Source organism: Acinonyx jubatus, chromosome A2, assembly GCF_027475565.1.
Source record: "Acinonyx jubatus isolate Ajub_Pintada_27869175 chromosome A2, VMU_Ajub_asm_v1.0, whole genome shotgun sequence".
NCBI lineage: Eukaryota > Metazoa > Chordata > Mammalia > Carnivora > Felidae > Acinonyx > Acinonyx jubatus.
The window spans coordinates 56,044,238-56,057,187 of NC_069383.1; the positions used below are offsets into that span (position 1 = coordinate 56,044,238).

Consider the following 12,950-nt stretch of genomic DNA (forward strand, 5'->3'; position numbering starts at 1 on the left):
CAGAAATTACAAATGCATGTAGTTTGAGAAGAAATAGGTATTAACTCTTCTTTAAATGTTTGGTAGAATTCACCTGTGAGGCCATCTGGCCTTGGATGCTTGTTTCTTGGAGTTTTTTTGATTACTGATTCGAATTATTTGCTGGTTATCAGTCTGTTCAGGTTTTGTATTTCTTCCTATTTCAGTTTTGGTAGTTTATATGTTTCTAGGAATTTATGCATTTCTTCCATGTTGTCCAACTTGTTGGCATATAGTTTTTCATATTGTTTTCTTATAACTGTTTTTATTTCTCTGGTGCTGGTTGTGATTTCTCCTCTTTCATTTGTGATTTTATTTGGTCCTTTCTCTTTTGATAAGTCTGGCTAGAGGTTTATCAATTTTATTAATTTTTCCAAAGAACTAGCTCCAGGTTTCATTGGTCCGTTCTATTGTTTTTTAGTTTCTGTGTCATTTATTTCTGCTCTAATCTTTATTATTTCCTTCCTTCTAGTGGCTTTAGGTTTTGTTCTTCTTTTTCTATCTCCTTTAGGTGTATGGTTAGGTTATTTATTTATAAAGGACTTACAAGTCTCAACACCCCAAAAACAAATAATCCAATTTAAAAATGGGCAGAATATATGAACACATATTTCTCCAAAGAAGATTTAAAAATGGGCAGTAGAGGCATGAAAAGATAGTCAACATCACTCATCATCAGGGGAATGCAAATCACAGCTACAATGAGATATCACCTCACACCTATCAGAATGGCTAAAATCAACAACACAAGGAACAACAGGTGTTGGTGAGGATGTGGAAAAAAGGGACTCTCTTGCACTATTGATAGAAAGGCCAATTGGCACAGCCACCCTGGAAAATAGTATGGAGTGTCTATAAGAAGTTAAAAATATAAATACCCTACAGTCCAGCAATTGCACTAGTGGGTATTTACCCAAAGGATACAAGAATACTAATTCAAAGGGATACATGCACCCCAATGTTTATAGCAACATTGTCTACAACAGCCAAACTATGGAAACAGCCCAAGTGCCTATCGATAGATGAATGGATAACGAAGAAGTGGTGTTATATACAATGAAATATTACTCAGCCATAAAAAAGGTTTCAAGAATGAAATCTTGCCATTTGCAATAACATGGATGGAGCTAAAGGGCATTATGCTAAGTGAAATAAGTCAGTCAGAGGAAGACAAATACCATATGATTTCAGTCATTTGTGGAATTTAAGAAACAAAACAAATGAGCAAAGAGGAAAAAAAAGAGACAAACCAAGAAACAGACTATTAACTATAGAGAGCAAACTGAGAGTTATCAGAGGGGAAATGAGTTTGGGGGATGGATGAAATATGGAAGTAAGGGTACATTTGTGATGAGCACCAGGTGTTGTATGGAGGTACTGAATCACTATATTGTACACCTGAAACTAATATTAAACTGTGTTAACTAACTGGACTTTAAATAAAATCTTAACAAAATAAAAATAAAAAAGAAATGGGTATGAAACCTGTGTCTTTCTGGTTGCAAGAATTTTGGCTTTCTCTTTTGTTTTAGCTATTCATCTTCTTGGCTTTACTAGAATTGCAAACTTTTTACCTTACATGGCATCTCTGGTCTCAATTGCAGAATCTTTGGTCTCCAAGTCCAAAAACATTGTTTCCAGTTACCAATATATTATGGTCAGTGTTCCTTTTATAGGCCCATATTTTAATTCTGCTTGAAGAATATTTCTTTTCTTTTCTTTTTTTTAATTTTATTTATTTTGAGAGAGAGAGAGCACGTGAATGTGCACACACACACACATATAGGCACAGTGGGGGAGGGACAGAGACAGGAAGAGTGAGAATCCCAAGCAGGCCCGATTCTAGCAGGGCAGAATGCTACTTAAGACTTGATCTCATGAACCCTGAGATCCTGACATGAGCTGAAATGAAGAACGAGATGCTTAACACACTGAGTCACACAGGCACCCTAAGAATATTTATTTTAATATTCATTTTGATGAAGATCTTATGTCTAAGTAAATTCTCTTAGTTTTTTGTCTGAAAGAAATCTTTTTCTGTTTGATTTTTAAGGCATTTTTCTGTGCATATGATTCTAGATTAATAGAGTTTTTTGTTTGTTTTTACATTTCATTGCTTCAAAATGTCATTCATTTGTCCTCTGGATTCAGTAATTTTAGGTGAGAAGTCTGAAATTCCTTCTTCTTTTCTTCTGTACGTAATGTGTCATTTTTCCTCTGGCTGCTTTTAATGATTAATCCCTATCAAGGGTTTCCAGCAATTTGATTGTGATGTACCTTGTGTGTTTATCCTGTTTGCAGTTTATTGAGCTTCTTGGGTATGTGCATTTGTAGTTTTCACCACATTTGGAAAACAATATGCCATTATTATGTCAAATTTTTTATCTTCCTCTTTTATAATTTATATTATATCCATGCCTCACTTCTTCAATTGTCCTGTAGGTCAATGAGTCTCTATTTTTTTTCTCTCAGTCTTTTTTTCTATCTGTGATTTAATTTGTATTGTGGGTTTGGGGTGGGGCTTTTTGTTTTTTGTGTGTGTGTGGGTTTTTTTCTTTTTTCCTTTTTTTTTGCTGTAATTCTAATTTCTATTGTTGCATCTTAATATTCACTGATCTTTTCTTCTTTAGTGTCTAATCTGCTATTATTCTCAAATTACTGTTTTTGATTTCAGATATACAATTTTCCATCTACAGAAATTATATTTTATTGCCTATTGTGTCTATAATTCATATAGTTTCACATTGTTTTCCTCTTCACCTTTGAATATATTTCTAATATGTGTAACAGAGGTTTTAAAGTATTATCTAATTTGTCATCTCTGATATCCCAGTTATAGATCACATTTTCCAGTTTTTTTCATATTTAAGATATTAATTGGTTAGTGTATACTGTGATTTTTACACTGTTGAGTAATGGTTGGTAATTTTCGTTAAGATGTGTTAGACTTTCTTTTTTAAATTTTTTTTAATGTTTATTCATTTTTGAGAGACAGACAGAACATGAGCAGGGGAGGGGTAGAGAGACAGAGGGAGACACAGAATGTGGAACAGGCTCCAGGCTCTGAGCTGTCAGCACAGAGCCCAATGCAGGGTTTGAACTCCAGAACTGTGAGATCATGACCTGAGCCGAAGTCAGATGCTTAACTGACTGAGCCACCCAGGCGCCCCAAGATGTGTTAGACTTTGTTAAGTTACTTACTGAAGAGACTGATAGTTGAGAGGCCTGTTTTGAAGTATTTCAGTATTTCAGTATTTCATTCAGATGTAGTTGCCTTTACTCCAGGCATAGGTTAGTCCTCCTACCTATGAGTGCCCCACCTCAGTTTTCCACTGAAGGCTGAGTGTTCAACAAGGACTCTTTTTTGCTGCTTTTGAACCTTAACCTTCCCAGACATCTTGTAAGCCTCAGATTTTAGTTCTCTCGTCATTCTGTTTCTAGTCTTGTGAAGTTGCACCTCATGATTGTGGGGCTAAGAATTTAAGCACACACTCAAGGGATCCCTGTAGAGATCTCTTTCTCCTGAAAAGACCCTCCTCTCTAATATTCTGTCCTGAAAATGTTGCCACCTCAACCTCCCAAAACTCTGTTCTTTGTCCCAGAAATTCAGTAAGACTACCATGCTCTGTTTAGTATTTCTTTTCTTGTAACACAATCTGTTAAGTGCCTATAGTCAAAAGACCAGGAGAGAAAACCTTGCTTTTATTTCTCCTCACCTAGAGATTACAATGGTGCTCTGTCTGTCACCCAGTATCTGAACAGTTTATTTGAATATATTGTATATAGTAATAGAGTAAATCCAGTCCCATTTACTCCGTAATGGCCAGGAGTAGAAATACCCATACTTTATTAAAGGTAGAAATCACCATAAATACATCATTTGGGGTTATTTTTATACATGTTTAAAAGTCATTAATAGTCAAAGGATATTTCGGATATAAATGAGAAATTGTGATAAATACAGTACTAAGTACCATACTTTCTCTAATTTTCATAAGCACTAACAATATTAGGTAATGACTTCTAAGATCTATCACCAGAAAACAAAACAAACAAACAAACAAAAAGATAAATTTAGTTTTAATTATCTTCACTTCTTGATATTTAAATTAAAAAATATTCAAAATATTGTTTTCTTTTTTCCCTTTTTACCAGAATCACATTATCAAATCCTACCTAAGTCTTTAGGTATAATCATTTCTAACCACACTGACAAGAGTATTAAGATATTAAATGTACTTGTAACATTTAAAAACTGCCAAATGGTTGGTAATGATTTTGTGATTTTTCTTTTCTTTAATTTTTATACTAAATTAGTCGTTCAGTCACCATACAAATTTAGCTTATAGTAGCTTAAACACTTGAAATCAGATTTCAGAATTAATGTTTAAAATTTTGACCTTTTCAGTTACTAACCAGTATTGGTGATTGACTTGCTTGTTTCATCAGCTTACTTCATTATACAAAGACAGGTGGTATTTGTTTCACAACTTTTGGATTTTCCTTTGTCCATATTTTAAAATTTCTATGAGTCTTATTTGGGAAGATGGGTGCATGAGTATCTCAGAACTCTTAAATGCTTATTGGCAGAACTTAGGTCCTTAAAGAAATCAGTTATGAAGGATTTTTTTCTGATTAGCTGATAAGTTTAATATGAATTATTTCAGGTTACCTATACACTCATATTCATTGTGTCATTTATAAACCAGCAGGTGGCAAACTTGAGATTTTTTTATACTATGACTCTTGTTAAAGATGTACAAGTATTGAGCCATGTATCACTGGATCTCATGAATAGCTCCTTTGTTGTCCATGATTTAAAAATTAAACCCTCTAACTGTAGAGCCACTGGTATTTGGATAGCAATGCACTTTATTTATTTATGTATGTGTTTAGTTTTAATTTTATTTGCAGTTTCGTCCTATAATTCTTTCTCTAAAAACCAGTTTTGAAGCATAAAAGATGCCAATTTGAATCCATTTTTGTTATGATTTCTATGATTAAGAATAAATTTTAGTGGTCCTTTTGTTTACTTTGGGGGAACTTTACATCATTTAAAGGGGCATGTAAAATTACTTTGCTCCCAGAACAGGCAGTATTCTTTTGAAAGTTCTAATAGCATTGATTCTCATGTTTTTAAACATAAAACATAATTTCCTCTATGTATAATTATTGGTTTTATTTTATTCCTCTAAATATTTCTGTATAAGTAAGTGTAATTCATTGGTAGTCACTGATAAGTGAAGATAGATTTAATTTCTTCTGTATACATTTGATTTTTAAAAGTTATGAGTCATGCACCAGTTATCTAGGATCAATCAAGATTGATTATATTCAGGCATATGATTAAGCTGTGGGGGCATTTAAGTGAACATATTTCTAGGCATCGCATTCAGAAATAATACAACCATAATATATGATTTACTTATTTCTTTCTCTTTCTGAAGTCTATCTATTGTTAACACTACTTGTATGTCCTCTACAAAATTAATTTCCCTTCCTTAAGTCACACTCCTTCCTGTATGTCTGCATTGACCAATCTATTTGAACAGTTACTCTAGTTTGTTATTCTCTTTCAAATGGGGGAAGAATTTTAAAAAAAAAAAAAGAAAAGAAAAGAAAAGGAGTGACTAAAGACAAACCAAAGCTAGGCAACCTAGATACTTCATTATTTCTACATATAAATTGGATCATCTAGATGATTTCTACAATATTTAAATAAAATAAACTGTGCCTCATTAAAACCAAAAAATACTTGAAGGATTCTAACAACTGGCTGTTTGGTGGACTGGGTTTCCAAGACGTGGAAAATGAATTCACTAATTAATCAACATAAATGTTTGAGTTGTTTTCCAAATATCACAATAACTGAGGACTATTAAAGGCCTAATAACTTATAATTCTTCCTTCCTGCTTTTATATTTTTTAAGGTGAGAGGACTCAATTCTTTTTAAATGTAGAATATAAACACATCATAAAGAAAGTAAATTATAATCGTTTGATAATTTAATAGTTTAGTTTAAATGATTAAATAAGCCCCAAATCAAATTTAAGAGAAAACTGAAATTGACACTTAGGCTATACAATATGTATCACTCAGCTTTAGTGATCTCAGCATTAGGGCTTTAAAAAAAGAAACTTCTAATCAGAGAGATGCCTACATTGCATTAGTCTGCATGTATGCAGAGGACAAGATGCCCTGGTTTGGTCTAGTATATCCTCACTCAATCCTCCTCTTTTTTTTTTTTTTTAATTTCTTAATGCTTATTTATTTTTGAGAGACAGAGAGACAGAATGCAAGTGGGAGAGAGGCAAAGAGAGAGGGAGACACAGATTTTGAAGCAGGCTCCAGGCTCTGACCTGTCAGCACAGAGCACGACATGGAGTTTGGGCCCAGGAACTCTGAGATCATGACCTGAGCCAAAGTCTGATGCTTAACAGACTGAGTCACCCAGAAGCCCCTCTCCTTTCTTTTATTTTCCTCCAATCTATCTCCAACTGTGAAACTCAGTTTTTGAGAAAGATGGCCCACACCCCAAAAACACCTTCTCACCTCTCTGTTTCCTGAGTCTCCCTGATGAGATGCCTTGTGATTTTTCGTGAAGTAAAATCAGAGATATGAAAATGGGAAACAGACACAGTGATTTCCATACTTCTAGAACACCATGTGCATCAGATTATAACACAGAAACACCTAAGCTAGGGTTGGCTCCTGCCCTGATGACTCTGACAACTGTCAGTTGTTCAAAGAGCCAGATTTTTGTTTTTAATAATGCCCTTTCCAACGTAATACTTAAATGTACACGTCTTGAATTTCAGTGTGAACACAGGGTCCTAGTCATGCTTAAATCTGGCGACGCATCCCAAACGGATAGCAGTGCTACTGGGTAAGAGCAAGGGTCTGCTGAAGAATAAGGACCACCAACATCCCCACTGAAGTGTGTTCGGCCCATTGCGTCTCCACACCTCCGCTACCAACACGCAAGGGACTTGTGGAAACAAAGGAGAGTTGACGCTCCCTATGAGCAGGCTTGAGTCTAGCTCTTTAGAGTGTGGAATTCCTGGGTGAAAGTCCATAGGGGTCCTAGTGAATTTAGGAGTCTGGCCTTTCTCCATCCCTTCGGCTCTCTCTGCCTTTCTATTTCTTTGCCCACTGTGCCCCCACCCTACCCCGTGTATACGCAAAAGAAAGTTTTACACAGAATGAGCTCCGCGTTGACGTAGGCATCCCTCCCCTTCCATCTGGATACAAACCCAGAAGGGAGCAAGCAGGGGAGATGCGAAGGCAGGGATCGCGAGGATCATTGTGGTTAGGGTCCCCAGGGGGGGCCGATCAGGAGCCAGCCAAGAGTATTGGTTCTAGACCCACAAATAGATCAGGCTTTTCCCTCCTCCATCAACCTCTCAAATCCCAATGAGGTCACTGAAATGAAAGAGAATCAGAGCAAGAGGCAGGGGGAGGAAGAGGACGACGAGGAGGGAGAAGAAACCCAGACGGAAAAAGGCCATCAGACAAGGTCGCTTTTTCTGGCGACACAGCAACTACGAGGAGCGTGGTGCTGAATATATCCGCCCGCTCAGCCTGGGGACCGAGGGACTCGCAGAAGCACTTTGTGTTACCACGAAAACAAAGGAGAGGAGACGAGAGCGAGAGGGAGAGAGAAGCTCTGAACAGTTCCGCTTTGCATCTCTGGGAAGCAAGGCTCATCTCCTTGGCAAGGAAAGAAAGGGAAGCCTGAAGGGTCTGGGAGGCTACGAAGGAAGCAGGTTTCCTGCGGAGACTTGGGACGCGGCAGAACTCTGGACAGCGCCTCTCCAGCAGGGCTCCTTTCCTCCTGGCTCCGCCAGGTTTCTGGCTCCTTCCTGAAAGCCCTTCTGCGGGTACACTCTCCTCTCCTGACCCCGACCACCGAACCCGGGAAAATCCGACGATCCCTGTCAGAACGTGCCAGGGGGCGGAGCGACTCTTGCCTCTGGCCCGGTCAGGGAAGAGGGTCTCCGGTTCTGGAAATCTAGTCCTTGTGGAGAATGCTTCGCTGGTGAAGAAAGAAAAGTTTTGGGGTCTGGTAGGGGGCGGAAGGGGTAAGGAGGATAGTGGAAGAAAGAAGGTGGATGGTTGGTTTCCCTCTCTGATCTGGAAGGAATGATGACCGAGGAAGGATGTGCACCAGCGGCCAGATTATTGGGAGCCTCTTGGTGCTCTCTGTGCTGGAGATAGGGCTGGGGGTGTCCAGCGTGGCCGTGGGGGCGGTCAGCTTCAGCCTGGCCCTCCGAGAGCACAAGCCGCAGCTCGGAGACTCGTCCCCGGTATGGAGCGGGGTGTGTGTACGTTGAGCCATTTCACTCTCTCTTTACCTCTTTACGGTGATGGTCAGTGTGCGTGCGTTAGTCACTCCCTCCCTGGGGAAGAAAATCATAAATCTCTGGCTTGCATGTAGGTTCTTGTTGGCAGATTATTCCTCTTTATGTTTGTCCCTTTATTTACTAATTGGCTTTTCCCCCCTCACCTTGCTTAAGACCAAATTAAATGGCTTTGTTTAAAGTGGTGGTGGTGGTTAGGGGGGTTCAGCAGTTTCCCCTGGCTGAATCTGCAAAAGGCTGCCTAATAGTGCTGATTAGGGAGTCACACCTGTCAAGGGCAGACTCACTTAGCCTGTTTCTTTTACAAGGAATATCAAAATGAAAGTGTTACATCATTTCTTGTATCAGGAACAAGCAAGGGTAGATTGATGCATGTATTTCTGGGCAACAGTGTCCGACTAAAGACAACACTGATAAAACAGAAAGAGAAATGTGGTATGCGTGTAAAAGGAATATTTTATCCCAGAAAACACTGCTCTTAGTTTTTCTTTGCTAGCTTTCTGATACTTCACATCTAAAAACTCTTCTGTAAGTTCTAGGCAATAAGTTAAACAATAAATGGTAGGATATGTAACTACATTCTAATTGGAGAATAACTCGGCTTAAAGAGTACCTAACGCTCAGAGAGAATGTCATAATTTCCTCTAGGTCAGATGTCAGACCCAATGACCTTCTTGTTTACTGTGGGTGGAATCTCCAGGAAAGCTTTAGAGACTCTTTCCTTCCACCAAAGACCAATAAAATAACTCAGCACTATTCCTAGTGTGGCCCTGATTGTGAAAAATCATTTTTTTCCTTCTCCTTTGAGTATATAGACGCTATATCCTTCTTGGTTTCTAGCTTGATTCCAGTTTTCAAGATAATTTAATAGGATGTTGTTCTGTCACTGATGATTGGTAGGTGTAATTAACAATCATGGCTTGACTATTTTTGTTTTAAGTCAATGAAGAAGAAAAAAGACTATTTGTTTAAGAAAAATCGTTTCAAAGTAATTCAGATTTGAGAGACCTTCCAGCATTCCTAAAACTAGTACAATTGTGCTGTGGAAAATTAGTTTTTATATTTTAATTTTTCAAAGTGAAGCAAATGTTTTTAAACTGCAGAAGTTAAAAGGAAAAGTAAAAATGGTACGCAATTCTACCACTGAATGTTTCCAAAAATCCTTGTTCTGAATTCAGTAAGTTACTATCATCTCCAAATAATTAACTTTTTCTTTATTATGTAAATTTTATCAATATACATTTTAAACTTAAGTATGAAAGTCTAAAAGGCAAATCTTAAATTTGAGAACTTTACATCTTATATGTAATAGTGATTATTTTGAGAGTTGTAGTTATCACTATTTAAACAGAATTAGTCAGACTTTAAAACTTCTATCAGACAACTATCAAAATTGGATATAATATCAACATTTAAAACAAATGGGGCAAAATGTGACCTTTTGATGACTTATGAAGGAGAATCCTCAAATACTCTCCAAATCACTTCCCCTCTTAATTTTGAGAAATTGGATGAATAAACATAGGTTGTCTCTAAGTAGAATTAAAGTATCCACTTTATCTTTAAGAATTAAAAGAATGGTTACATTTGCTTGGCATCACATAAGGAAAATAGATTCTTTTTTTCTCTTCCCAGACAACGTACCATTATCTAAATGAGCCAACATATGTATTTGTTACCAAAAATGAAAGTTTTGAATCTGCCCAGTAAAAAGCAAATAAAATAATTATTTATATATAATATACATGTAGTCATCATAAAGAATTATTTCCATCTTTAACTGGCTCTTTAGAGTAACCAAAATTCGCCTAGGGTGCTCAAACAACAGTTCTAAATTCTATTGTCTGATTCAATAAAATTTTTAAAAAATACATGTGATTGAATGAATGGATTGAAACAGGGATGCCCCAACAAGTCCCTTTTGGGATCACTTTTATAAACTCAAGTTAAAAAATCAAATTTATGAAGAAATACTCAGTTTTGATCATTATTTATTAAATTATAGACTTCCTAAATTGATTTTTTAAATTGTTTTTCAGAGGTCATTTGTGATATAATCTCAATTATCTCTTATTTCTGTCAATGATGAATTCATATAACCAGTATTTATAGAGGGCTAACCATGTGCATTTTACTATTTAATACAAAGATTATTAAGATAAGTCAGAATAACTAGTAAATCAGACAAGATGAGTATATCACTAACTTTATCAGTGGTGAGAAATTAAAGTTTGACCTCAGAGAGATATAGGGGCAGATATAAGGGTGAGAGTATGGGGTGGTCAGTGAAATATCCATGGGATAACAATTACTTTTCTCTTGATCTTGGAAGTTTATTGGGACTTGTAATTTATGTATCACAGTGTTAAGTAATGCATCACAGAGTGGACTCCAAAGTCTGCCTGGGTGCGGATCTGTCATTTATTATCAAGATAACATCCACAGTTCTCATATTCTGTAAAACAGGCCTGTTAAAAGGCATAAATGAAATAATGCTCTTAGTAAATATATGGTGTGTAGTGAGCACTGAATAAATGCAAGCCACTAATACTGGGTGCACAAACTGGCAGAAGGGCATAAGAAAGGAAAGCCTTTCAGACAGCATGGATGAAGGCACAAACTGGGATGGGATGTGTTATGTTCCAGAAAGAATAGGCTCTTCTACTTTTCTGGGGCTTATGTGTGAAACGAAGATAAGGATGGAAAGAGTGGTTGGGGCCAGACCATGATGCAAGGCTGTGTGCCAGTCTAAGGCAATAGACTTATTGCCTCATATTTTTAATAATAATAATAATAATAATAATAATAATACCAATTCATACTTCCCAAAGAGATTCAAGGAGAAGCAGAGAAAAACTAGATTAAAAAAATTGTTAATCTCTTTGGTATTTTATGAATTAAAAATATGTGTTAATTATAAACACTAGCTGGAATTTTACAATAATTAACCTGTCACAATAACCACAGTCTATAATCAGAGTGTGCTTTGATTGGTGCCATGAAGTTTTTTTCAATACATTATTGTCATTATTACAAGATGTCTGAATTAAATTTTAGAAATCAATAGAAATAAAACTGATACTGTGAAGGAATCATTTTTTTATATATGGACTCTGACGTAAGCATTTTATCTAGTCTAGTACAGTAAGAATTCAGGCAACTATTTTGATCTTTGAACCCAAATATGCAAATTTTGCAAAATGTGATTTAAAAATTAAATAGTAAAATAAAAGTCTTAGAAACCCAGGGGATATATGCTTATATTTCTAGTCACTGTTTTATAATGAAGCAAAGGGTGATCAGGTTCCTGTCATCGGTTTAAAGATGTGGCCAATAAGCAGGAAAAAAAATTATTTCGCTATACAGAAAGAAAGTTATAAATCCCTTATAGGATTTTTGCTTCTTCCTGTTCATTTGTTATAGCTGATATAGTAACCTTGTTGAAAGAAGACATTACTGCTAGATAACAATGAATGAACTCTTGAGTAAACTGCTTTGGAAAACAAAGTCATGTGAAATATAATTGACGTGTACAATTTATTGACAGAGTTCAATAGACAGAGCTATGTTTCCAAGTTGCTGTATGATAGTTACATTTCCCCATCAATAATGAATCTGTAATGGAAATGGACTGTATTTAGTACTACACAGATTCATGGTTCCAAGAGAATTTTATTTTGCTGCTCTAGGTTGGCACTTGAAAATGTAGGGATTCAGATGGTTGTGTCCAGAACAACATCTAGTGCTAAGTTGTATTTGAGATATAGCATGCTAAATTCCATCCATCTATATCTAATACTCATTCTATAAATCAAAAGTATTAAAAGAAACTTTTCTAAGCCTTGTTTAGCCCACAGTCTTTTAAATATTCAAAAAAATATTTACCTTAAAATAATTAAAAGTTTGAATGACTTTGCTTACTTTTCTGGACAATACTTGATTTGTATATTATAACTTTCTCCAGATAATAAATCTGATACTTTAGGTGGGTGAAATTTATAGCATAATCAAGGCCACCTGTTATGTGGACTCCTGATTTACCATTGCAACAACTCAGACAATTGGAAGTTTGTGTTGAAATTAATCCTACATTAGCAATGTAAGGGAGGTGCTATATATAAAATGATATCTGCCTCAAAGTGTTATTTTTAATTTTTAAATCTATCCAATTCATTTAAGGAAAAATAAAACAATAAGGAGAAATAAATCTGAAACATTTGAAGTTACTTCAAATGCACAAAATTTGAAGCTAATGTGTCTCTAATCAGATAATATATCAATTTTCTCCAGCTTCAAAATATATAACATAAGAGATTTGTATATCTGAGCATGAGATGAAAGCTCTGCCCCACCTTCATAAAAATTACAAATATACATTTAAAACCAACTTTGGAATTAATTTTAATTACACAAGTAATTCATACATGTTCTCATATCAAAGGGTTAAAAAAAGAATCAAAGCTGATATTCTCTTTCAACTCATCAAAATTAGCCACCATTATAAATTTAGTGTGTAATCTCACAGGCATTGCTCCACATATAAATAGTATTGTTTGAACATGTAGATCAAT

At 35.8% G+C, this 12,950-nt stretch overlaps 1 protein-coding gene across 5 annotated transcripts in view; it reads left to right on the forward strand.

Annotated features, from left to right (window-relative positions):
* Positions 1-3,987: 3,987 nt before the first annotated feature.
* Positions 3,988-12,950, forward strand: part of TMEM196 (transmembrane protein 196) — a 56,289-nt gene continuing 47,326 nt past the window's right edge. Inside the window, exon 1 of one of the 5 annotated variants that reach the window (XM_015080663.3) lies at positions 3,988-8,325. In XM_015080663.3, coding sequence (XP_014936149.1) covers positions 8,179-8,325 — 147 coding nt within the window. In that variant the 5' untranslated portion in view covers positions 3,988-8,178. Of the gene's footprint in view, positions 8,344-12,950 lie in introns of all 5 variants that reach the window. The other 4 variants (XM_015080657.3, XM_015080642.3, XM_015080651.3 and 1 more) reach the window with 4 other exon arrangements.